Below are 26743 nucleotides of genomic sequence, written 5' to 3'. Positions count from 1 at the left end.
TTTACAGAAGAGAGAGGCAAAGTCGCACATATCTCTTGGGGCACTGGTGTCCCAAACCAGATGGGAATTGGCACGAGGTAGGAGATGAAGAGAAAGGCCAGTAGAAATCAAGAGTGGGCTTGGCTATTTGGCTTCACATCTCTGCTTCTCCACAGGTTTCTCATGTGGCATGTAAAGTAATCTTGCAGTGCCTCAGTTCCCCTTCTAAAATACTAAATCACCGAGATGACAGTGACAATTCAGCTCCCAAGAATATTGCAAACACACACGCTTTCAGCGGTACAAAGACGCAGTAATGGGAACCGTGTATGGACCCAAAATATTTGCAAGTAATCCCTTTTCAATCTAAAAGTGCACAAAACCAGCAGAGTTCATAACACATCTAATTTTCTCATCTCCTGAATTCGTAGCTCTGCTTAATGGTGCGAGCCCTTTAAACAACACACAGTCACAAACTGAGCAGTAACAACTGTCACCTCATCTAAGGGACGATTCTAAGGATGTTATCACACGATTCCTACTCTGTCAGGGGCAGAAATATTCCTCCCACGTCTACCATCACTATCAAGAAGCAACTCCCGAGTCCCAAGCATCTGCCAATAACCAACCACCTTCGTGGGCTGGTCTCCAAAAGGTCTGTCCATAAGCCAAAAGCAACCTAAACCCTGGATCCACTACTGCATCTCATTACAAACACTCTGCTGACTGCAAGTCTCTCATACAACCTGGCTTAGCATTTTTTTTACTGTTGTTTTTCTGTGTTACTAATGATTTTTAGTATTTATAACTAACATAGCACTTTGGCATTTTTTTGAATTTCAAAAGGGCAAGTAGGCTTAGGAGACATCAGTTAGCCATCTCATTGACCGATTTTATTGATCAAGTTTTGGGTTTCTTTTCTTTTTAAACTGCAGGTTGGAACCCAAAGGAGGAATCAAAGGACAAAAGCCTCAAAGATATTTGTGCAGCAAATAAAAAATCTGGAATTGCACCTAGAAACTCCAGTGTGGCTATCTGGGGACATTTGTATATTCTACAGGCAAATTCAGATAGGATTTTATTTTTTTTTAGACCAATCTCTTACTGAAATCAGTGCATGAACCCCCATTCCTTCAGTAAGATTTGTCCTAGGTCCCACACAGGTAGTCTGTGCAGCCAGATCTCTGCACAGCCCAAAATTTCCAGGTGGCTCTGAGGAACAGCTCTTACAGAACAGAGAGAAAGTGTTAGCCCGAAAGTCTTTAGACCAGGTCTGGGTATGAGGAACTGGAATGATCTGTATGGAAGGTGTAACTGCAGGCATAAGTTTGAGTGACAGGCAATCTCCTGCTGAGTAATTAAGATCTCTGTTTCCTCATGCTGAGCTTCAGCTGGCAGCTGAACACTTGGCAGGAGATGACAGAAGGACAGAATATAGTTTTAGTTTGGACAGACACCTGGGTCTGAAACGCAGAAGTCATCAGCATAGGAAAGACATCTGGACATGTATTTGCAGATGAAGTAACTAAGATAAGCTGTAGGGAAAGATGAGCAATGTAACATAGAAGTAGTTGCGTAGGGTGAGACAGAAGGTCCTTCTAGTCTGTCTCCAGCAGTGGATATCTAAAGGAACACTACAGGCACCGGGTAGTCACATGAGACTCCTCCCTTTAACACTCGCCCAGCCTCCAAGCATTTTTTTAGTTCAGGACCTTTCTAAATTGGAAGAGGTTTCTAAGCATTTGGTTAATCCTCAGTGGATTTCTCTTCAATGAGCTTGCCCACTCTCATCTCAAGCCCATGGACTTTTATCACCCAGCTCATTCTTTGGCTCCACAAGCAAAACAGCCCACTGAGGCAGAAAACACCAGCGTAATGTTAGACCAACCATACTTGCACAGGACAAGTCTGTCTGGCCTCAAATAGGATAGAAAAGCCCTACTGCAAGGAGCCAAGAGGAGTATGAGAAAGAGCCTCATTAAACTGATTTCTGCAAGGTGCTGGGAGCATTTTTTTTTTTCTTTAAAGAAAAGAAATTTTCTGTGATTCATGGTAAATTTCAAGAGAGAAGAATAATGATATGTAACATGGGCTAAAGCTCGTCATCAGTTCATGTCTGAAGTTTGCCAAGCCTGGGCCTCAGACAAGTGCCAATACAAGACAGAAATGCCATTCCAGAGAGCCAAGCAGGACTTGGCTCTTCATCAGTTTGATTTACTCGAACATGAACATTTGAAAAAGTTCAGGGAGCTGCAATGTTGAAACGTTGAAGACGACAGATTATTGGGCAAATGGCTAGATCAAAGCTGCGTTTTTTTCTTCTGAACAGATTTTGCAATGTCTACATTCAATAATTATAATAAATTAATAATTCCTCTTCTGGCTTGCACAGCAGAGGAATGCAACACATATTAAACCAGCATGGTTTTCAAAATACTTAAAAGAAAGTATAGTATTATTCAAACCTGACACGAACTTTTCCCATTTTAGTAGCAATGCAGTGTATTACTTATTGTAATACATCTAGTCAAGAGCAAGTCAGCTTGGCTTAGTTGATGGGTGATGACTAGGTATAGGCTCAGAAAAAGCCTCCTGTTGGAGACCACAGCATGACAAGCGTGAACACTAGCAACTCCCCGTGGCTTCAGTGCAGTCCTTGGCATCCTCTGGCTCAATGGGGATGTCTGATTTTGCAAGTTGTTAGATAAAGGACGCTCCAAGAATCTGATCCAAAAGTTCAGGAATGAGAGCAGGAGTTACTCTATCGATTCAACGAGCATCAGATCAAGTCTCATATATACTGTATATCTTCCTCACAGTATGCAGTACTTCTGAAGCAGAAAGGATACAAAAAGGATCTGGCAGCTCACTGGGAACATTCCAGTTACTTCACATTTTACATGCAGATTGTTATTTTAATAGTGCAGCATAGGGGCAATTTTGGGGTTACAGTTTGGGTTGCAATTTAATAAGGTAAGAAGCAAACAGGTATGTCAATAAAATTCAATAGGTTATTTAGTTAAATAACCGTGACTTTCTGCAGTGGGCTAGTGGAAAGACAGATCAGAGAAAGACAGGTGGGTGCAGCTCTCATACCTCATATTTCATACCTGAAACAGTGCTGCACTTAATTCCTTCTGAGCCTATGCTCAGATTACTCAGATTGCTCTTTGTCTGACGTCAATATTTCTTAGGCTCGTCTGCAATTTTAATACTAACCTTGTTCTTGCAAGCAAACATGAAAATTGATGCCTTTTAATCACTGCCCAGATAGCCTCACAAATAGGTCAGAGTAGGTCAATAAGGTGCTATCTCCTCTCAAATAAAAGACAAGGGGATATTAATGACACCGCAAAGCTCCCAAAAGTATGTCTAGAGTTCAGTCACTACAACAGCAGACAGAGCTGAAGAGACACCTGCTGAGAAAGGACATACACAAAGCAAAGCTTATTGCTATTGCAACCATATTTCTTCAGTCTCCGAGCTCCTCATGGAAAGGGTAGCAAACGTACTTCACACTGCACTGGAGTTTGTGGGGCTCATCCTTCAGCCGGCCCGCTGTACTCCTCTTTCCACAACACACTCAGTGTCACAGCAGCAGCTGCTCTGCACAGCATCCCACCCTGCCTCCATCTTCCTTCCACCTCACCGAGTACATTTTCCTCACCCAAACACATTTGAACAGCAGCGAGCAGCAGACCAAACTTGGGCCCAGCGAGCTGCGCTCTGCTTGCAAATCCACTCTGCTCCTTTAAACCAGCAGAAACTCCTAAACCTTAACTAAAAAAATATATTTATTAAGACTTCCTATGTAGAAAGTAACTATAAATGAAATGTAACATACAACAGATATGTGTTTGCATGATCAGACATGGGTCTTTTAAGTGTTAAGTGCTATTAAATCATCATCATCATTTAAGAATAATAAAAATAATTCCACTCAGGTCCTCACCTGTGGAAGGATAACATAGCCTGTCTTCTGGAGAACGGTCCTTCATGAAAGGCAGAGGTGACACAAAGGAATTCCTTTCTCTGTCGTGAACTTTACTTCTCAGTCTATCGAAGAGCGACCCGAGACTACCCTTGGGTGCAGAGTCATCCAGATTGTCCTTGGAGGTGTTCTTGGGCTCTGGAGATGAAAGAAGGAGGTACTTTTCATTACAAATAAACATGTCATCCATGGGAGCCCCTGGAGGAGTCTCTTTAAAGGTAAACTTTTCTAGGAGTCCTGGGACATCCTCCATCCTAGTGCAAGATGATTTCTGAGGTATACTGGTTGTCTTGGAAGGCCTGGTGTGAGAACTGTAGACAGGGAAGGATATCTCCTTGCTTAGAGATCTCTCTTCAGAGCCGACAGAAAAATTAAATGGATTTGAGAAAGGGCTCCCATTTCCTAAATATTCTCCTGCCCACTCCCCTACTTTAAGCTGCTGTGGCTGAGTGTTATGTGCTCTGTTATTGTTACTGTTCCTTTGGCTTAGGGAATAGCCAGGAGTACTGGGGAAGCTGAAGAAGGCTTGTTCTGAAGAGGCTTTGACTTTGCTGTCCGAGTCCTGCTTTAGTCCTTCTGGAGATGAGGTTAGAGGCTCCAAAATGGACCTTTTGATAGCATTGGCTATGAGCCTCAGTGGTGATTTCGGCTGGCCAGCTGCGTGCTCCCTGGCAACTGCATCTGGACTCCTCAGAGCATCTTTTGTATCAACTGGCAAAGCTGGTGGAGCATCATCTGCAAATAAGAGAGGGACAGGACAACCAGATAGTTTGACCACATCTTTTTTCCAGTCAGCATCCTTCTCCTCACAGGTCCACAGTGCTCCTTTGTTTCGATACCCCGGTCTGGTTCCACCTAAGTCCGTCCTGTTTGAATCACACAAGGGTCGCTGTTGAGTACAAAGCACCAGCCTCTTTTTTGCCTCCTTCAATTCTTGCTCAAGCTTTTCTTCTGGGTGCCTTGTATTTTTGCCATCTTTCTCTTTCAAATCCAGAGATGACAGCGCTTTTGTCTTCCTACTAAAATCTTCTGGTTCAGAGGTATATTTCTGGGGTTTTCCCTTCCAGCCCTGGGCTCTGTGTGTCCCCATGTCACTATCTGTATCTTCAGGATGGGAAAAATCAGCAGCCGGTGTCCCATTCCCAGGAGGGGTCCGTGGAGAACCTCTGGTGCTGCTCTGAAAAGGACAATGGGGCACATAGAGATGGATGTCTTCAGGCATCTCTCTGGTTTTTTCTTTTCTTTGAAATACTGGGCTGTGGGGTTTGAAATGTCCTCTTGTAACTTCTGGTGGTTTCTTGTAAGAAGCCAGCTGTGAAGTACATGAAAAAAAGATTATATTAGGGGTAGAAAAATACAGTTTAGTGTATCTTTTATTTCATGTAATATTTTAATCGATTTTAATCTTAATGTAATACTAATAAACATAATATTTAATTTATATACACATACATATGTAGATGATAATACAATAAGAAGAAAACCTTTTCTCCCTAAAGGGCTAATATTTCTCTAGGAGCGGAGATCTAATACTACTGGAAATTTTAGTAGTCTAAAAATAACGTTATTCCTGCTAAGAATCTGTCATATCTTTATGAATTGCCTATATTATTTTCCCTAGAAAGAAACAGCCCTATCTACAGGAAAATAAACAAGAGCAGATCTGCTCTATTCTCCCGTGTGCATTCCAGTTGCATCACCCTAGATGAAGCACAAGAGACCATCATTCATTCTCTCTAACTGTTTTTATAATGTTGCATGCTTATATGGCACAGGTAGGAATGAATGAAGTGAACCAGACAAGACTGTAAAATGCAAGACGGTAGTTTTAAACAATTCAATTAGTCCTGTCTCACGATTATTTTTACTTTGGTGAAGATTTAAATTAATTACTCTAGCCACAGAATTCTTCTGCTGGAGATAGTAACAAGGATAAATGCCCACATTATCTAGCCAGCAGACCAAAACTAGAGGGTTTTTTTCCTTCTTAAAAGGGAGGCATTTCATCCTCAATGCTATGTGATAACGGATGGTGTAAAGGTTCAATTCCTGTCTCCGCTTATGTGCCAGATTCCCGAATTCACACGGGTGAAACCATTAATCTGACTTCTCATTTCCCAGGAGCACCAAAAGTACGGCAATAACGATTACTCCCTGTTTCACAGTTGTATTTGATGACTAAAATTAATATTGGCCAGGATCTCAGATAGAAAAACATGAGAAACACCAATAAACAAACAAACACCCTCTCAAGCCTCTCTCTCTAGAGTAAGAAAAAGGCTGCCAAGCACTGCTTACAGAGTGGGAGCTGCATGGAGTCACCTCTCCTCGTGCATGGCGTGGCCAGGCAGCATTGTGCAGCTCTGCTCCCCTGGGATGTTCCCTTCCTGGCCCTATTGTCCTGGACCGGATTTCAGCTACCACGGTGGACGTGGAAGACTTGATTTTTTGCTAACGCAGACCCTGAGGCCAAGCAATTTTAATCATGTTTAACCCAAGGATGAGGACAACAGGCTGGGACACGGAGGACACGGGCTGGTCCCTGTTCCTCCCGGCTCTGAGTCCAGGGGACGTGCTGCCCCTTGCTCGGGACGGTCAGTCACGACTCCTGCTGCAGTGCTACACTTAGGGCAGGCCCGCCCTTCCTCAGCCTTAAAAAAAAAAAATTAAAAAAAAAAAAAAAGGCAAAAAATACAATGGAAATCCTAGGTCCTGAAGGAAGCTGAAGACGCTCCTGAGCTGTGGGAAGTGTGGAGCCAAGGGCCTGCTACAAATTAAGAAAAGAAGTCTTCTGCCCAGCGGATATAAGGAGTAAACATTAGACACAGGCACACCTATGTCTAAGGGCCGTAACGGCCTGAAATCCCCAGTCTCCCATGCCAGGTTTCCTATGGCTGGCACTATGCGAGCCCTTACCTCAGCTCCCGGATTTGCTCTCCACGGCCGGTGCGGGCACTTGCCCTTTGCCCAGTGATGCACAGCGATCAAGCGGCATTTAAGCTACTCAGATGTGATACCCTCTCCCCCACCACTGGTGGCACGTGGCCTTGCCCAACATGCCACGCGTTTCCATCCAGCCCCGCGAGCACATGGACGGACCGACAGCCAGCTCGGGAGCACCAGCGGACAGAGGCTCGAAGGATTTCCTCTCCTTTGGGCAGAAACCGTGGCACAAAGGAAATCCGCGTGGCGGCTAAACCTCCCGCTGCGAGGGAAGGGCAGCGTGGGGGTGCCTACCTGTTGACTGATGCAACAGATTAATGCCTAACTCTCAGTGCAATCGAGGTCTGAGTCCCACAGCAAATGTGACTTAGCCGCACGATTTTGGAACGATTATATCAATCGGAGCATCAGAGCCTTTTCCCTACACACAGCACAGGCGTAACTCCAACTTTAGTGGTTACTGTGAGGACCAAAACTATTTGAAAGAGCAGAGGATGCTCAGGCAGCCTGCTGACAGCAGACAGGCCCCAACAGTAGTAACACTCATTTTGCTCTGCCCAATTCTCCTTCGTACCTGTGCTTGGGACTGATCCTCTCCAGGACCACTTTGACAGCTGGCTGAGCTGTCCTTCCAGTGTAGCCCGGGTTTCTTGCTGGACAGTAGAGGGAAACCTGCCAAAGGCACAAATTTTACCATCACGTTTGTATTGTTTTTGTCTTAAATAAAGTTTGCAAGTAAAGAACGAGAGTAGAAAGTTAAACAACCATCTGGATACATTTGTACCTCAAGAGCTGGCCTACAGTAATGAAGTTTATGGCCTCACTCACATGTGTGTGCATGTTGTGCCAAACACATGTTGACGTTTTCAGCGGCAGACCTGAACTGCTTCCACTTTTCGGCTGGATGTAGTGAAGCAGCTTTTGAGTTCCAGGAAACTTTTGGGAAAACCAGCCCTCTTCAGAGGGCTTCCAGGCCTTAAAAGCAGAGGCAGTCAAAACAACCAGTGACTTTTGAAGCTTTGGGTAGTTCCGAGAGATGAAGAAAACGGGTGACTTCTGAGAGGGCTGTCCGTCAGAATGGGAGAGAAATGGGAAACGCAACCACCTGCAGGCAGTAAGGACGGAAATAGTCCTGCGGTCTCCCAAGCCAGGCCAACTGCAGTGTGCTGGGGGCTCTCCTGGGATCAGGCAAGGTAAATAATTGCTAAAGGCCTTGAACCAAAACTAGCACAGACAGACTTAGACCTGCTGGAAGAAAAAGTAGGGAGGTAACTTGCACCTGAAGGGAGTCAGAAGAACTCTCTAACTTTTGTGCCTGTGGGAATTTTACATAATAAATAATCTTTGGACAGAACAAAAGTATCCCTGAGCCAAGATATTACCATGTCGAGCTATAACATGACAAGTATATTTATAGCTGAATTATTAAATCCCAAACCCAATTATTAGTTCTGAAACTCACAAAGGTTCCCAAAGCAAACTTTGTTCTTCTACACAGGGATTAAAAGCTGCATAAGGACAAAAGCAACACACCAGAGAGAGAAGACAGTTCCTGCACATGGACTTCAGAAAAGGCAAGCCAGGGAGAGAGGCCAACTTTCCTCTCATGCCTCACCTATTCGTTCCCAATCTTGATGCAATTTGTTATATTCCGTCAAGAAGGGAGGGAAATGATGCGCTGGTGTTCGTTAAGGAACTCCTGCAGGGACTAGCAACCGGGGGCTGACCTTTATGTTCTGTAACGTGAATTGAGCCATGGGAAAACATGGGAATCCAGAATTAGGATTAAAAAAATCTCACCATCACCTGTATAAGCGAGCCAGGGGGGTTTAGCCTGATCCACTGAAGCCCTGAGCCTCCTGACACAGACAAATGTCATGGCTTAGCACACCGCAGGGAAACGCAACCACTGCAGCAGCGACAGCCGATGGAGAGCATAAAACCCACAGCCCAGGGGTCTGCAGGGTAACGGCACGTGCCCGTGGGGAGAACTACTTCCCACTAAGCTCTCATGGGCGTGCATTAGCTTAGAAGGACAGGGCCTGCACACGTGAGAACATTGCTTCACGCAAAGCCACAGCTCGCTGTCTTTCACAGAGATAATGGATTTGTTCCCACCAAGACATTGAACCCGTATTTGCAGCTTCACGTTCAAAACAGGATTTTAAAAAAACAAAGTTCCCTAGGGCAATATCATGATCTGCTTGGCCCAAAAGCTACTCCAAGTGACCAAGATAAATTAAGAGCGTGGCGTTCCCTGTGGCTGTGCAGCAGGGATTAAAGATTTTGAAAGGTAATATCCTGCTCTGAGCTTTTCAGCCAATATAACCATGACACTGATTTCCTTTCCTTGGCTGCGTACCTTGTGCTGTTTATGAAACATATGTGTTTTGGGAAATAAGTCTGAAGAGGAGACAGATTTTTCTTTCATGTGACTGATGATCATATGAATTCTTGTAATGAAATATTAAGTGGATTAAATATAGAAACTAAGACTTACAGTGTTCCTCCGGAGAGTAAAAAATGCCTTTATTCTGTTCCCAGTATACACTGAATGTGCTTTACACCTCGTTTTAACAGCATACTTGAGGTTCAGACAAACTCATACAGCGCATTGCTCCCCTCTCAAAGGCTTTTAGCTCCCTCTAGAGCCCTTCGGAAGCACACGGAAGATTTTAATAAAATGAGGTGAAAATTAATTGGCAAACGATTAAGTAATATACTTCCTAAGAACAAGCTGAAAATGAGTCAAAATTGAAAGTGACCTCCAGTCTTCTCTTTTTTCCTCTCTCACAATCTTTCTTATTTCCCCCCTCAAACCTGGAATAAGCATCATTTTTCATTTGATCTTTTAAAAACTGAGATGAATTAAGGCAAGATTTTAAACCCAAGCCTCTGGTGAAGCCAACCTCTGATGTATAAGCCAACCCCCAAATGCTGTTCAGTGCTCAGAGACAGCCCTGAGGCTGACACAGCTGCCACGAGACTTTTCGAGGGCACCCAGCTCTGCCTGCCCATCCCAGGCATGGGACAGCGTTCCCCCGGGTGGGACATCTCGTGCGGCTGCTCCAGAGAGGCCTCTCAGAGCACGGCAAGTCCCCGTGCCTCAGAAGTGCGGTGAATCCCAGGGAATACAGCCCCATCGCGGCCACATCTGCCACAGCTGCCTCTCTGGGGACAGCCCATCACAGGGGATGGTTTGCTGAAGTTGAGCTTGGTGGGAGCGTCCTCTCAGGACCGTGAAATAGCCCTATGCATCCTCTACTGAGATTTACTGAGTTATCCCAGATGTGTGGCATCGGGGGCCTCCAAGGGACCGCGGGGTCGGTGGTGACAGGGCTCCTGCGTACCTGCAGGCATCTGACTCGGAGGCGAGCCCGGTGCCTGCAAGGAGAGATGCAGCTTGTCTCCTCTTCTGAGATATAAAAATTCACTCCACAGGGGGTACTTGCAAATAATCTTGAAGCTTGCTTGTGCATTCAAACCAAACAAGCCGAGACGCCTCTACTTGAATGTTGGTCCCATAACAGACACAGGGATCCTACTTGTTTCGGGAGCAGAGCCCTTAACTTCTCTGAAGGCAACCGGGGCTCCGAGCGGCTGCAGAAATCCCCCTCATTGCAGAGGGCAGCTGAGGGCAGGGTTAAAGAGTGGCTGTCACCACCATTCCCCAAAACCTGCTGTCTACATGCCCAGAAACCGTGACATGCGGTCACGTGCACAAATCCCTTCTTTCCGCTGCTGCACATTCATGTTTTATACTTAAGGCTGCCAACACCCCAGTCTAGCGGATACAACTACATTTCTAACCAAGTTTTGAGAGGGTTTGGGGTGCTGGTAAGCTCACCCAGCTCCCCTCCTGGTATGATCAACCCTGGCAGGTGCCTGCGAGTCCTTAGTGGGAACTGGGCAGGCACCGTGTGCACTTGCAGAGGAGCTGTGCCAAGGCAGGTGGGCAACCCTGTTATGAGCAGCAGAGGTGTGATCGAGGATTGCTGGCTTGGTTTGGGACCGCAGCCCAGGAGGAAGGTTACCCGGACGCAGCCTCAGCTGCAAGGGGTGATCGCGCTGTGTTTCGAAAGCGAATTGAGCACAGACCCAATCGCTATTGAAATCACTGCGTTCCTCTGCAATTCCTGTGGGCAGAGATGGATCAGCCCAAACCTACCGAAACTGCTAGAGGACAAGAACTAGTAACGCTTATTTTCACCAGCACACCTCTTGGGATGACTGTTAGTACTCTTCTCCCTTCCAGTAACCCAGAAACATCACCTGCTTTTTTCTGACAAAAAAAGAGGTGATAGAGAACCTGTAGACGGGCGTAAATAGGCACCTTCAGGAGCTTTTCTAATAAAATGTTAGATCCAGCATTGCACCTTATCAAAAGCAATCAGTGCAGGCAGGGCTAGAGACAGAATAACACAGCTCTGGGATAGGGGTGCATTTTCTCAGCTGGAGAATTAGAGTGGACACCACTTGCTGGTGAGTGTAATAGCATAGGGAACAGTCACACAGAAAGGGAATTCGATCTTTTGAGGACAAGAAAATGGAAAAGAAATATTTGGTGCATTTTAGACCTCTTTTTCCTCATCTAGCGACTCAAAAATACAAAACTTTTAAAGGAAAGAAGGAGAAACAGACATTTAAGAGACAGGAAAACAGAATACAGCACAAATAGAAGACACAATCGCTTCTCAGGCTTTACTCACTGGTTTGGAGTTTCCTCCTCCAATTCTGATACTTATTCAACGCCGTGGAGTGAAAACTGTTGGCTCTCTGGAGCGCTGAACAGAAACAGAAAAGACACGCGGTCAGCTAACCTAGCAAAAGCCAGAGAGCGCAAATAGAGACGGGAAAAAAGACAGGGGGGATGAGGGGGGATGCCCAAGCCGGGCGTTGGGGTTAGTTCGCTGCCGGGCCCGTCTCCCCGCGGCGGCGGCCGGGAGGGGGCAGCGCGCACCCGCCGGCCCCGGCTGCTGCAGGGCAGCGGGGAGCTCCCGGGAAAGGAGCTCGTGTCCTCCGCCCCCTTATCCCCAAAACACTGGCTCTTCTCTCAGGGAAGCCGGCACGAGCAGAGAGGCAGGCAGACAGACAGAGAGGCGGGCGAGGGGACAGACTGAAGGGGTAAAAGCTTAGGGATGCTGTAACGCAGCTGGGTGAGGACGCGGAGCTGGGAGACGAGATCTAGATAACCTGGCTGGCATGGTGGGGAGGAAGGGGACGGTGGGGAGGAAGGGGACGGTGGGGAGGAAGGGGACGGTGGGGAGGAAGGTGGCAGTAGCAGCTGGCAGCGGGGGGAGGAAAAAGGATGAAATCTTTTAGTGACTGCATGGGGTCACACGCTGCTGGGCACGCTTTGGGGTTTGCTGCGGTCTTTTTTTTTTTTTTTTGCCCTAAACGAGGGCTTCGTTATTCAAGAGTCAATTTAAATTGCTGTATGAAATCCCCTCTTTTCTGTTTGCATTAAAAATGCATATATGGATGTGGGGGTGGTGGGAGATGGGAAGAAATGAATGCCGATGGCCTTTTATTTTCTGCAAAACCATTTCTTTGGCTGTTTTTAGCACAACTTCTAGTTCTGACCTTCTCCAGCTCCAGAAAGGAGTTTCCATTTGGATGCGGAGTGTTCCTAAACCTTTCCCCACCTCCCTGCTAGCTCTATCCCTTCCTCCTTGTGCTTTCACTGGATACAAAAATTTTAAGCAGCTACTGACAGAAATACAAATTGAACCAAGCAGAGCTCTCCAGTGCCTCCCAATGTCACCCTTACTTAGGCAACACCGCAAATACTGCATTAGCTACTAATAACGCTCAAACTTTTTACCGGTGGGAAAACATTCATCTCACCCCTGCAATCAAAGTACGAGGCGCAACTACTCCAGGTTACCCTGCATCCTGGAAATGTTGTTTCAGCTACAGCACCCAAAAGGCACAAATCCCCCCTAAAAAAGGCATCGTTAACAGATACAACCTGGCCCCATAGCAGGTAACAGCCTCCGCTTTGAAACATCTTCACCCAACTCTGACTTCAGCCCTCAGGCGAGGCTGCTGGAGCATCCCCAGGTTGGGACACTGCTTACCATCAGCAACTTTGGATGTTTTGGGGCTTTCCTCTGGCACCACAGGGCTCCTGGCGAGCGATGCCCACCTCCGGACGGGGCTCGTGCAGGCGTGGGGCTCCAGCAGCAAGGTCCGTCCTTCGCTCGCTTCAGAGTTTGACGAGTCGCCGTTACAATCAGACTCCAGCTCAGAGCTACGGGGAAAAAAGGGCAAGATGAAAAGAAAGTGGGATGTGTCACAAGATGCACGGCATGGAGGTATTTGTTCCCCTTTGGTGCAACAAGCATCAGTGTCAGCCCTGACAGCAGTGCGGGCAGCAGAGAAATGGACATTTTGCAGCCAGAGCTGACATCCTTATTTTGCTTTTTTCGTTGTCGTTATTACACACTGTAATTTGCAGTAGGTGCTACACAGCTGAGATATCCCTATTCCCATCAGACTTCTGCTACCTGGATTCGCACCCACGATTGCTACGTTCAGCACCTGGAATCAAACTGGCATTGAGAGAGACTTGCGGTGAAACACCACACTGCTGGGTCAGCAGGGACGGGCCCTTCTGCCTGCAAGGCTGTACCAAGATGAAGAAAAGGGAAATAGCAGCATTGGCAATGCTGTAATCTTCCTAGAAGCAAAGCACGAGGGTCAAAACTCTACACTTCTCACCTTTTTCCCCACAGATTTTTGCAAGTAAGAGGCATGCCATAGGGAACTCGCAAGAGGCCAAATCCGGGGCAGCCCACTCGGACCGCGAGGCAGGCTTCACCCGCCAATTCAATAGGGTTATTGCTGGACCTCGCCTCATCTCCCATCTGCGACCTGGAACCAGGTCCCCTCCCCGAGCGGCAGGAGCTGCCGAATGCCCACCGCTTGGCAAGCGGCGGGGGAGGCGCAGCCCCCTCCCGCAACCCGCGTGCTTCTGCGCTGGCACTGCTGGCAGGAGATAAAGCCAAGGAGGGTGAAGAAGTGCTGAGGGGCGGGAGGCTCTCCTAGCCTTCAGCAGTCTGGGGGAACCCATGCTGGAAATCGTGCAACACCAAGCCATTTTGACCCCAAGGTGACATGATGCCACGCTGGCATCCGTGGCTCGGACGAGACCTCTGTAAAACTCGGGTATTTTGTTATTGCAAAACTTGGGTATTTTTGTTATTGCACCAGCATCGTTCCTTATCGTGTGTTGGGCACCTCGTGGAGTCATGGGGAGGGTTTTGACCACAGCAAGCTGCTGCGCTTGGTCCTGACTCCGCTTCTGGGTGCTGTGATACAGGACAAGGACGGAGCCCGGAGGAGAGGGGTGAGGACAGCCACTGGCCAAGCAAACAGGGCTTAGGCAAGAAGTTGGAGAAAATTCTAAGCATCAGTCTAGAGATGAGAAGACCAAGTGAAGCTACATGAACAGCCTTCAAGCATACAAAAGGCACCTATAGGAAACAACGAAACGAACTCTTTGGAAGCCAGCTGGGACAACCCATTGAGCAGCAAGTGCAATGAGGCACCCGAAATGATCACAGAGGCAGATTTACGGCATCGCCTTCCTTAAATGTAATTAAAAATATGCCACACAAACACATGTGAATGGCACACGTTGTGACCTTGCCTCTGGGCAGGAGAACGACCGTTTGACATCACTATTAGTCCTTTTTTCAATAATCATGGGATTTCTTTCATCTCTAAAGGCCAGACTGTAGGGAACAGGCACTTTCAGGCCTTCTGATGTGACCACATTCCCACTGCCATAAATAAGCATGCCACCATCTCACTTGGCCTATTTTTAATGCAAACAATACTGCTAAGCTAATTCATAGATTTATTGTGATGATTAATAGCTCTACCTTAAAAAAGAGGAGCTTACACCATGAGTAGTCCTGTTGGCATTGCAGGAGAAAACTGTTTCGTGTTTATATAGCACTGCCTTGTAGAAAGTAAAGATTTATTATAACAGCCCAAGGTACAGCCCAGGAGGCAGGAGAAAGAAGGGCAAAGGGAAAGGCTGCAGACAGCATAAAGCCAGGGTAAATGCCACATGGGTAGTGCCCACCGGTCCTGCACCACTGCTTCACCCACATCAAACCAGCAGTGCTGGGAGGCCGGGGCCAGCAAGGCAGCGAGGACGGGAGCACAGCTCCAGGTGCATTGCTCTCTCGGTAGGCTGAATCAGAGTGGCCTTAAATTTCACCACTAACACACACTTTTTAGGTGTCTTTCAAGCTGTGTCGAGCATACAGATAAATGTAAAAAAAATATAAATATATGAAGTCTTTGAAGGCTGAGATGCTGTGTGGATGGGGAGATACTGAGATTGGGCAGAGCGCCACACAAAAGAAAAAGACCTGCCATTAAGATTGATGGATATATTTCTGTTTTAAAGAGCAAAACGTTTATTTTCCTTGGCTGGCAAGGATGTAAGTGCTATAGTACGAAGCTTCTCCTCTGATCTCTGCTTGATAGGTAGTCATTATTCACAAGTACCTAAAGCCTGAACTTTAGCAAAGCTGCGTCACCGAGCTGAGCGTTTTCCCCGTCCCACCGAGCGTCCCGCAGCCAGCCTCAGCGGTGCCATTTGTCACTTGCTATTTCTCTCGTCCCCCCCTTTTTAGGCAGGAGCTGGCCAGCCGGAGCGGTGTGGGACGAAGGGCGCCCGAGCCGCCGCAGCAGCGGGAGGCTGACCTCGGAGCTGCTGGCACCGGCCGCGCCGGTGACAGACGCGGCGTCACCCTTCGTGCCGCGTCCCGCTGGCGGGGAACCAGGGCCCTCGCCGTCCAGCCGTGAGGGCTGCCGCAGGGAAGGGACCTGATCCCTCAGATCAGAGGGATTAGCCGACCGCCATCGCTGCTCGCGCGCCGCGAGCTGGAGGGTATTAGCAAGGGATACAAGCAGATGCTCCGCAGCGGGGTCTGTCAAACAGGTGGGAAACCCTTCCCCGAGGTCTCCGTCCCCTGTGGGAAAGGAACCCCAGAGAGGTTCATCCTTCCCCAGAAGGGCACCCAGCCCTATGCAGCAGAGCACAAACGCCATTTAAAACCACCGCAGGGAATAGCAGAAAGTTGCATTTCTAAAAGCATTGCTCTCCACAAGCTACACACAGCACCACGAAGAGGTGTTTAAAGGACATCAAGAACTTGAATGAGCTTCCTTACAGAGCAATAGCTCTTTGTTTGCAAGAGCTGGCTTTGGGTTTGCCTTTTTTTTTTTTTTCCTCCTTTTTTTCCTCCCCCTCTTCTTTTTTAATTCTCACTAAGGAAAACTACTTTACTCAGGAGATACCAATCTAATCTTTAGATGGAATGAACTCCCACAAAATCCAGCCCAGAAAACCAATACATTCTAACTTGTACACAGAAATCAGGCTTCCTCTGACAGCTCCCCAAGGACCATCAAATTTCAGATTTCTTAGGGGTAGGCAGGCCCTCAAATGCCCTGGCAGAGACCCAGGGTGCAGAGCTGCAGGATGATGCCCAAGGTGGGAGGCGGCCACGTCACAGGATGCACCTTTTGCCACAACACACCCACTGCCCTAATCCCCAAACCGACATTTTTTGGTACACACAGAGGTGATCAGGGCAATGTTTTTCTCTGATTCAGGCCCCTGTGTGGGATGTTTGAAGATTTCCTGCAAAGTGAGTCATGTGTCTGGGGGATTTATGGCTGCGGTAAAGAACAATTGTTATTCTAAGCAGTTCGTCTTTTTCTTTCGCCGGTTGTACGTACATTCAGTACTATATTTTGTTATATTTTTCCTTAGTGTTCCAGAGAAAACCAAGCTGCTCTTATGGGGTTTTTTTATAGGCTTACTTGTATTTTAAAGTACCTGCTTGCATCGCTGGTGACCATGACTCGGATAGCGAGAAGGTTGTGCTCGGTCATCTCCTCCTCGGGGATGACCCTCACGGTGGCCCACTCGGGAGAAGGGGGCGAGAACCAGCTCTCCAAGTCGCGGCACTCAGACATGCTCTTCGCCTTCTTCGGGAAGGCGGGCTCGTCGGCCGCAGGCAGGCAGCGGTCTGGGAAAGCACAAAGGCGAGAGCAGGGGTTAGGGCAGGAGGGAGCCCGCGGTGGGGGGGACCTGCTCAGCGGGACGGCCGTCAGCCTGAGGACCTGGTGGCAGCAGTAAGACATGTGCCAGCCGCACAAGTAGGGTTTTACGGTCTCTTTTCAGGCCCCCGATGTACGTGTGCATGTGGCAGGAGGCAGACGGACCAACCTTGCTCGGGTGGCTAAAACTTCAGCCTTCTATTGCAAGTTTAGGTCAATTTAGGACAGCAGGAGTAAGCAAAATAAACACAGGCTCTTCAGGTTATTTTTGAGTGTGTACAGCAAATGCAGACACTGATTTGGGAGAAGAAAGAGCATCACAGCAGTTAAACAGCACCATCCCTGAACTTCGCATGCAGGCAGGAGGAATAAAGAACAAAGCCATGTTTCCCTCGCTCACCCCAGGTGATGTAGACGGAGCCAAAGACAGGAGATCATCTCTCCCTGTGAAATCCGTAATTTCTGAGCAACCTCGTCTATCCACAACCTCCTGCACAAGCAACTACAAACGTATCAGCTGTGCAAGTTCCCCTGGGGCTCAGTGCAGAAGGGACAAATTACAAGCTCCGGGAGAGTGGTTTTGCTCGGTTTCCCTACCATGTGTGGTGCTTTTGCCACATTTAATTCAACACTGTTGCTTCTAATTTACACCTGTATAAGTGGAAAAAATCAGACCTGGGACATGGCTTATTTTCTCATCTATTAGAGCAAACCATCTAGTAAACATCAATTAAACTCTTCTTTAACTCGCAGCTCCTCCATTTATTGCAGGAGCACACTCACCCCTGTTTTCCACCTTGCAAGGGTTTTTAACTCAAATGCCAAGCGCTTGCACGGGTTGAACACAGAAAAAAAACCCGCCAGGAGCAAGAGTGCTACAAGCAAACCCCAGACGCATCAGGAGGACTATATACACCACAGAGCCCAAACGCTGGCCCACGGGACCCTCCGGAGCAGCAATTCCCCACCTGCAGTCCCTGCGTCTGTCCCTGGGCCAGCACATACGGCTGTTCGCTCGCACCCGAGGGGCAGCGGCTGCCGGGCACCGCTGCTCCCGGCAGCAGACACAGCAGGTATTGCAGGTGCATGACCCGCGCCGTGCCGAGCCCTAACCCCGTCTAATCGCCTGGTCCGTCCATCGCTGTCCCATCCCCGTTACCCTCTCTGCGGAGCCGTGAAACAAGGTCCTCAAAACAAGCTGTGACAGCAGAGCTACGCCTTCATTTTGCATGATTCGGGTAGCTCCCAGACTCCCCCAGAAAAAGAAAACTGGTGTTTCTGAGCTTCTGCACCTCTCCCAGTTCTTGTTTGTGCTCACCCCCCTTCTACGAAAATAGGCACCACTGAGGAAAGCCCAGCTGCTGGTGGCACGGATGACTGCTCTACAGGTACAACTCTTCTGCTGGCCAGGTGAAGCTCTCTTACATGCGCTGACAGAGTAAGATGGCTTCGCAGTCATATTTTTTTAGTAGTTTTACTGATTACGCTTCTCCCAAGTGGCACAGAGCATTGCACGTTTCAAAAGGCTGTGGTGAGTTCTGGTTTTTCACCCTTCATAAAAGTCAATGTATTTTCTTGGCTTGAAAACTCCTCAAGACTTCACTGCTCACAAGAGTTTTGTGTGTTTTTTTTTTTTGTTTTTTTTTTTAAATTCTGCTATGTACAAGAAGCCAAGGAGGACAGAGGAGTGGCTCGCTGCTTCTCCAGAGCAAGATGCTCCCATGTGAAAACATGTGCTCAGGCTCTACATCCAGCTCACTAACACAACAGCAGTCATGTGTTTCTTGACCGCAGAGATTTCATTTCCTTTGGGAGATGAAGGAAATTCATCCCTCTCCGATTTTTATGTCTGACTTCTACTTTGGCCCAGCCAGGCCACTCACCCCAAAGCCGCTCGCGGGCAGTGCACAGCAAGCCCGGCAGCATTCGGGTGGCAGCGTGGGAGTCCACGGGTCAGCAGGGCACAGCTGCCCGCAGCAGGGCACGGCTGCCCTTCCTCGCACCGGGGCACGAAACCCTCCTGGGAACAGCCCCCTCTCCCCCAGAGCTGGCTGGACCATGACGTGCCATTTCTACTCCCCAGAAGCGAAGGAGAAAGCAGTAATGTGAGCCAATTTGTAAAACCCAAGTCCTTCAACTCAACTTTATCCTTAAAAGATGCTGCATTTTATATGAAAATCAGAGCAAGCAAAACAAGCAAAAGTTTGCCAGCAATGTCTATAAACTTTGTGCCCATGCTGGCAATAAGCACTGCCCAAGGTTGCTGCAAGTGGCTGTTAAAGAAAGTCAGTTTTGTTGTTTGCTTGCACGCTCAGTACGTATTCCCTTCCCATCCCGCGCATTAATGCTTTCCCTGCCACGCTAACAGAAAAGAGGACAAAACATGTTTATGACTAACAGACACACAGCTGGAGAGCATCGAAACCCACAGACAGACAGACTACCTAAAATGATTCCCAGCGTGGTTCCTGGATGTGAACGGATTTCCAGTCAACAAGTCCCTCTGCAAGAGCCTGTTACACATCCAGTTTTCAACCTTTATAGACATAATAGTCAGACCTGGTGAAGGACCTCAGGATGTCATCCAGGCCACTGAATGACAGTGACGGATGGCACTGTCACCTCTCTCTGAAGAGTTACATTTCTGTGGTTGGTTTTTTTCTTTTCTGTTTTTTTTTGTTGTTGTTGTTTTTTGGGGGGGGGGGGGGGGAGGGGTGGTATCGTGGTAGCTTCCATTCTTTAATTCTGCACCTAGAGGCTGACCCTCTCAGGAATCTGTTACACAGCTGAGTCCTTTCTGAGCAAGATAAGTTTGCAATCACAGCAACACTAGTCAGGTTTAAGATCAGCATCATGCATTAGCATCCACCTCGATCTAGTGAAAGATGTCCCCGCCCATGGCAGGGTGGGTGGACTACACCTTTAAAAGGTCCCTTCCAACTCAAACCAGTCTAGGATTAGAAAGCAAACCCACTCCTTACTACCACATTTAATCAATATTTATTGTGACATATAAAGTTGAATACGTTGCACTCAACTCCATAAAAGCAGAAACTGGACCGCCTTGGTGTTTCACTGCGTGGGACATCCACGAGTGCAATTAACTCAAACACTGGGTTACATGTTCTGCAGGACATTCGAAAAGATTAAAGTTAGTACCACTGTTTCTCATTGCAGGGCTGCACCTTGGGTAACAGGCTCAAACAAAAGGCAGAGATGTTCCAGACGCCCAAGTGTCAGGGTTTTTTTGTAGGCTCTGATGATGTTACACAATTTGACTGGTCTCTCCTAAAACACAACCCTTCCTGCAGCACCAGACCGATCCCCCAATGCCGCAGGCAGGCACTGCATGGAGAAACACAGCCCGGCGGAGCACTTCGGGCTCCCGCAAGAGAGAGATTTCAATCCCTGAGAACAAGAGGGGTACGGACCCAGTACAGAGAGCAGGGACAAGCTGCTGCTGGATTCATGTAAACACCGCGGAGAAAGAGCATGGTCAATTCAAACAAAAGCCTAGAGGCTCCACAGGCCTGGGGTCTGCCTGGCAATTATTATCTGCCTCTCCACAGCAACACAAACAAATCCAATCAGCCATCAGCCGCGACTACACGGCCAGCCATCGCTGCCGTTAATTTTAAAGGAGTATCAAAAAGGAAAAATATGATTTGATATAAACAAGGACTTTAAAACGAAAGCCGGGACTTCTTTAAAGCTCTTATCTTGCACAAAAAGGTAAGAAGGGCTGTTTGAACTAATTTTTCCTGAATCAGCCCAAAGGCTGAGTACTTACACAAAGGTGAGGCATACATTTATGCCCCTGAACAGATGCTAGGCAAAATAAGAAGCAGCGCTCGTACCTCTCCATTCCAGCTGGAAGCCTCGCAGCTCTCCCTGAATCCTGGACAGCCACTCATCCTTGCAGCATGGGCAGTCAGGTCCTCAGTGAGACATCAGCACAGCCAGGCTGAGTGGGAGGACACTGATTTTTTGGAAATCTGACTCCAGGGTGGAAACCAGGCTCTAAACCTCAGTGCCCTCATTCCCATCACACTGCAGGTTGAGAGTTAAGCACCTCAGACTGGCACCTCTAGTGACCATTACAATTAACTGGTCATGCACCGAGCTGGCTGATAAACTGGTCCTCACAGAGGAGGCAGACAGAGCCTCGCCGGAGGCTGAGCTGTGCTCAGGCAGGGGATAAGCCCGAGTTCTTTGGCACTTCTGGGCACATGCAGCAGCCCCCCCTGCCACCCCTGCTTTCTGGGGAAACTCAAGCTTTTGCAGAAGGATCGAGATGGACATTCAGGTCCTAAATCCAAGGTGGCAATTCCCACATAAGCTCTGAGATATCCAATTTTGCTAGTGCTTGAGTCCTTTCATACATCTGTGCCTGGCTGTACTTACCATGTTATCCCACTTCTTCACCAGAAGACACAAAATGGCCTTATCATTATTGCCAAAAGGGGAAGGGGCACACGGATGGACCAAGCCACTCATCTGGAATTACCCAGGCAGCCTGTGACACCGCAGGCACCTCCGTGGCCAGCCGGCACTCTCGCTCCGCATCAGGTTTCCTCCCCAGCACAGGAGATTTTCTACTAGAAGCGAAGAGACTGAGTCAGAGGAATTGAACTTTCTAAGATAAACTCATACAATGTAATATCTAGAGAGACGTCCGGTCTGCGGGACAGAAAAGGGCACGGCGCCGCTGCCTGCCGACGCGAACTGGTGCCGTGCCACTGACCTCCGCGGGGCAGCACCGGGCGTTATCGGAGGAGAACCCACTCCTCAGGAAACAGTCACTCAAAATAGCATTTGCGTAAGATCTTACTTCATTTCCATCACGCTCACTTCAGATTTCCTCCTATCTATGTCTCAGCATGCTAAAGACATCCAGCAGTGAGTACGCCTGCCCCGTAGCAGAGTTTGGACTGGAGTCCCTAATAATCCTTCGCCAAAACGTTCAAATAATTTACCCAGAGGGGCATGGACAAGCCGCACATGGGAAGGCGTTAATCTTAGGCCACAGTCAGCTGGCCAGATCTGTCACGCGGGTACGGCTGCAGGGACAGGCAGCACACGCCACAAATATCTCGCAGCACGCTGCTGGCCAGTCAAAGTGGAAACGTCCTAACAACAACTGACTTGCGTTTTTTAGGTGCTGAAATTTCCTAAGCTAGCCAGTATGAGCGAGCCAGGGAGCTAACGTGCTAATTTCCAAATCCTCCATGTGCTGTGGTGCTTTCCCGCGCAGGGGCGAGGGGAGGCGAGCCGGCGGGGCAGCCCTCCCAGCTCTGCTGAGCAAGGAGCAGCAGGTCCTCCGCAGCCCGTGCAACCCGGTGTTTATGCTGTCTGTTTTATGGGCTACGCTTACACAACCGTAACGTGCTGTCTGAAGGTCTGGTGGGATTAAGAGAATTTAAGTTTTCCATTCCTTAAGTTGTTGTTAACCTCCTCCTTACTCCGCTGTCATTTCCATGAATCTCCCGATTCTCCTGTCTCCTCTCCTGCCAAGCGCCCTGTGCCTTGCCTAACGGATCCCCTACTCCTGGTTGCCTTTCCCCCGCGGCCCTTCGACGTCCCTACTACCACCTGCGAGCCAGCAGGCTCCCGGGCGCTCCCTTCCCTCCTCTTCCAGCTCCAGACCTCGACAGCCCTCACCCAGCTCCAGGCTGGCTCTGGTATTGCGCCGGGCAGCTTCTGGGGCCAGGGACACCTTCCACAGCAGGCGGACCTGGCCTGGGGCGAAGGCTTGGAGGGGCTCTGCCCGTCAAAGCAACGAGAACAGCTCTGCGGTACCGCAAAACCAGCCTCACGCTTCCTCTTCCTAATCCGCGTGACAAAACCACAGGTCCCAAACGGAGAGCGGAGCCAGGCCGGGTGGAAGCGCGCCGGGCAGTGGCTGCGCTTCGCCGCCGGGCGCAGCGCGGGCAGGAGGAGGTGAGGCCGTTCCCACCCTCGCTAGCCCGAGGGCACCGAACACACCGACGAAGGGCACGCTGCGCCATGGCGTGGCACGGGCAACCGGCCTTTGGAGAACGCGCCGCCTGCCCAGCCAAAGCCTGCAGTGAGCTTATTCGCTTTAGCACCAGACTGGCAGCAGCATTTCCACACGCAAGCTCTACTGCCCATCTCTTCGGTGCAAGTGTCCCTCCTTAGTCAGAGGTCTCCTGATCAGGGTCCTTGGCTGACTTGCACTGAGAGCAAATAGCACGGCTTTAGGGGTTTTTTGGTTTGGTTTTTTTTTTTAATGCAAGCAGTGGAGCTTAGCTGCCTTCCGTTATTTAAACAGCAGCAAAACAGCCAGCGATTTCAACAGAACAATCCTGTATTCATCTGGCCTGCCCACTCAAATGCGATGAAAAATTTGGATAAACAATTTCTCCTTTATCTGTATTTCAAAACCCACCTCATCCTCCTCGCACAGGGAGAGAAACGGCTGTTTTCCTTACAAGGCAAGGATTTAGCTAAACCGTGTGGTAACCGAGAAGTATTCCTAAAGCTTCATCCACAGGGCTCGCATCCGGGTCAGCGCTCACCCGGAGGTCAGGGCTGTTCAAAACTCACTCCAATGTATGGGCTTGGCCAAACAGCCCCTGCAGACCCCACACACAGATGCAAACCTCTTTCCAGTAAAACACACTTTTATTCTCCATTAAGTGTCATGCCAAGTTTTCTCAATTCAGTATTGTGCCAGCTCACCCTTGCATTTGAGACAACAATTTTTGCGCCAAGTCGCGAATGAGTCAGAGGTGCAGCCAGTGAGAGACAAAGATGTTACAAGATCTCTGCAACGCTAGGAAGGTTTATAAAACTTGGAGGTGGGCCTTATTGCAGCTGAACAGATATGGTCACAGAGCACAAATCCTCAGGTTTTCCCCACAGCACCAATAATCCAAACACCACAGTCATTTACTCACTAAAGGTAAAATAGAGAGAACATTTGGACAGCAAGACCATCTTCAGCCAGTTCATGGCTTCTTGGTGGACTTGCAGGAATTCACACATCAGACCTAGCAGAGACCGTGGCTGAGCAGACTGGACCACTCAGGGAAGTTTGTACCAAGGAGCAGAGAAGGCAACAAAGCAACCCAAACCTTTGGAATGACACAGCAAGGTCACGTGCGGGACTGCCAGCCCGCACCCAGAGCCCCAGCCCTTCCAAATCCTTCATCACGCTTTAGGGGAGGACGGGCTACACGAAGATGCTCCCATCTCAGCACGGCCGCCAAGCAGGAGCCGGGCAGGGCTGGTAACTTGGCAGGGGCCTGTTTTGAGCTGGTTATCAAATCTGAGAAACAAACTGTAGTTTGTTGATGGCTCGGCAAAGTAGCAGCCTCTAATTAGGAATATAATGATGGTATTTGGAGGTCCACGTATATACAAGTCCAGCAGCAGCCCTACCGCAGAAGTTTTTAAGAGACCTTTCCCTTCATCTCTCTGGAGACACTCTCCCTGGCTGAGCCCTGAAGAAAGCGCACAGGCTCAAGGCAGCTTCATACTAGCAAAAAGCATGCAAATTCAGTATGGTTCTTCTGCTCACGGAAAGATCATTGCAACGGTGATTTTCTCAATGACAGGCTTGTAAAGTTCGCACGCTTACAGAGTAACACCCGGTGATGATCCACCATAACCTAAAAAGCATTTTTGCCTTTCTAAGTAACTTTTTATACCAGCATCCTCAGCGGTCTGGATGCATGTCAGCATCTAATGGGCCTTCAGGCAGCACCACTCTCCTGCAAAGGCTCTGTGCCCAGCAGGAGCGGCCAAGGAGGGGGCATATGGCAGCGAGACCGTGCGTGCAGAGCCACGACCCAGCTCCGCAGCCGGGACAGCCCCTCAAGTCATCCCAAAGCCCAGAAACAAGGATAGGGAAATCTCTCAGCATGCGGGATCAGGGATCTCGAGTGTTTTTGTGAATACCTTGGTTCGCCTCCCTCCCTCAGGTACAAGGGCAAAGCTGACAGCCCAGCATAGCAGTGGGGAGGTCTTTCTTGTCTGTAACACGCTGCATATTACAGACATGAGCTACATGAATATTCTTAAAGCCCTGAAAGCTTGCAATTAGTTTTGTTAGTCATTTTCTCCTGGAGTGATTTTAAGGCAGTTTGTACCCATGGAAATACGGGGCAGGTCTCCCCACGGCTACCAGGCACCCGTGCCGGTTTTGCTCCAGCTAAACAGGAGCAGCAGAGCTGCACGGGCCGTCGGCCTCATGCTGGAAGAGAGCAAACCCCTCCCTGTGTCGCAGGGCGTCACTGCCAGCCCCTGCAGGGACCGGGGAGGGTTTGCACAGGGCACGGAGCTGTGCAAACCCAAATCCGGGACTGATGCTCTCTCACGGTCTCGGCACCACCGTGCCAGCTCTACTAGACCGCTCTGCCAAAAAGCTCAAGCTCAGATTTTTTGAAAGCTCAAATCTCAGAGCTGTTTACTGCCCCTCCGTGACTAACAAACTGCTAAATGCAGTCTACCAGCAGGCAAGCTCCCTCTGCTACCTCAAAACAGATAAATGTATCATCACATCCCTCCTCCTGGTCCCAAAGGCTTTGCCAACACACCAGCCCAATTTAATGAGGGAAAGGTGCTGAGTTACAAGCTGGTGTCTCAGGCACACCGTGCCAATTCAGGGCTTCACAGAGAAGCACCGAAACCTATTTCCATGTTATGCCATGCCTGGCATTGCGACTGCAACGGGTTTTGCTTAGGTGATGAAAACACCATGGTCCTGTGACAGCCCCTGGCACGGCTCCCTTCCAGAAACCTGCCCAGGAGCAGCGTGCCACCGCACACGCGGCAGAGGAGAAGCCCCTTCCAAAGGGGCTTAGCGTCCACCCACCCAGGGCTTCGCACACTGCTCTCAGCACTTTCTATGATTACCATTTATAAGGCGTTGATCGTTCCAGCATCCGAGTGCCCCCACTGATAACGCCAGGGCCAACGTAAGCAGATGTTATTCATACTGGCGAGTCCTACTTGACAAGGCAGCCCGACTTTCTGTACGGGCTGCTGCTGCTCCTGAGTCATCTGCTAAACCAGCATCAGACAAATCACAGTGCTGTGACCTGGCAAGGTGATGACAAGGGCTCGGGAACCAGCCAAATTTGGGCAGAGCCAAGCCCCCGCTGGGGCAGCTGGACCGGGTGGCTGTTTCCCCCCACCTTGGGCAGAGCACGCGCCGCCCGTGCCGGCACAAAGCCTGAGCTCTGCCAAACGACGTCCCCCTCCCCACCGGGAGCGCTGGGCCAAGTGCCTCGGACACCAGCTGGCTCAGGGCAGCTGCATTTTATCAGCTTTGCTCAGGAGCGGCTGCTGTGTGCGTGCTTCTGTCTGTCTTGGACAAAAATGGTCAAAGATGCTCCACTGAAAAATCCCCAACCAAGCCAGCTGCAGCAGCCTCCCCATCAAGTGAATGCTGCCGTGCCGTAAGCAGCCAGAATCATTCACGTTTATCCTCCCTCCTCCTCTGTAGCTGGTTTTAAGTCATGAGAGGGGAATTCATTTTTAAGCAAGGCACAGCGAGAGCTCTCCCGGTATTTCTTGGCTAAGGCAAGTCAGACCAAACGGGAGCCCTGCACAAGCAGAAAGAAGCGAGCCTTGCCGAGCTAACCAAAGTATTAAAACTTAAACTAATACAAACCCAGAGAACATCCCTGAAGGCAGATGAAAAACAGAAACGCAACAGAGCCAGGAAACAACAAATTTTAAAATTATATCAACCTTTCTGCTTTGGGCCACAAC

General features: G+C 49.0%; 1 protein-coding gene across 14 annotated transcripts in view; it reads right to left on the bottom strand.

Annotated features, from left to right (window-relative positions):
* MICAL2 (microtubule associated monooxygenase, calponin and LIM domain containing 2) overlaps positions 1-26743 on the bottom strand; it is a 137021-nt gene that overhangs the window by 19882 nt on the left and 90396 nt on the right. For 13 of the 14 annotated variants that reach the window (XM_030039316.2, XM_030039315.1, XM_030039313.1 and 10 more), the window contains 5 exons: positions 16779-16971; positions 12994-13166; positions 11623-11697; positions 7488-7585; positions 3932-5282 (listed from right to left, as the gene is read on the bottom strand). In XM_030039316.2, the coding sequence (XP_029895176.1) occupies positions 3932-5282; positions 7488-7585; positions 11623-11697; positions 12994-13166; positions 16779-16971 (1890 nt within the window). Of the gene's footprint in view, positions 1-3931; positions 5283-7487; positions 7586-11622; positions 11698-12993; positions 13167-16778; positions 16972-21509; positions 21598-26743 lie in introns of those variants that run through there. The other variant, XR_005934144.1, reaches the window with a different exon arrangement.

This window comes from Aquila chrysaetos, chromosome 16 (genome assembly GCF_900496995.4).
Source record: "Aquila chrysaetos chrysaetos chromosome 16, bAquChr1.4, whole genome shotgun sequence".
Lineage (NCBI taxonomy): Eukaryota > Metazoa > Chordata > Aves > Accipitriformes > Accipitridae > Aquila > Aquila chrysaetos.
This window is presented reverse-complemented; position numbering and strand designations above follow the sequence as displayed.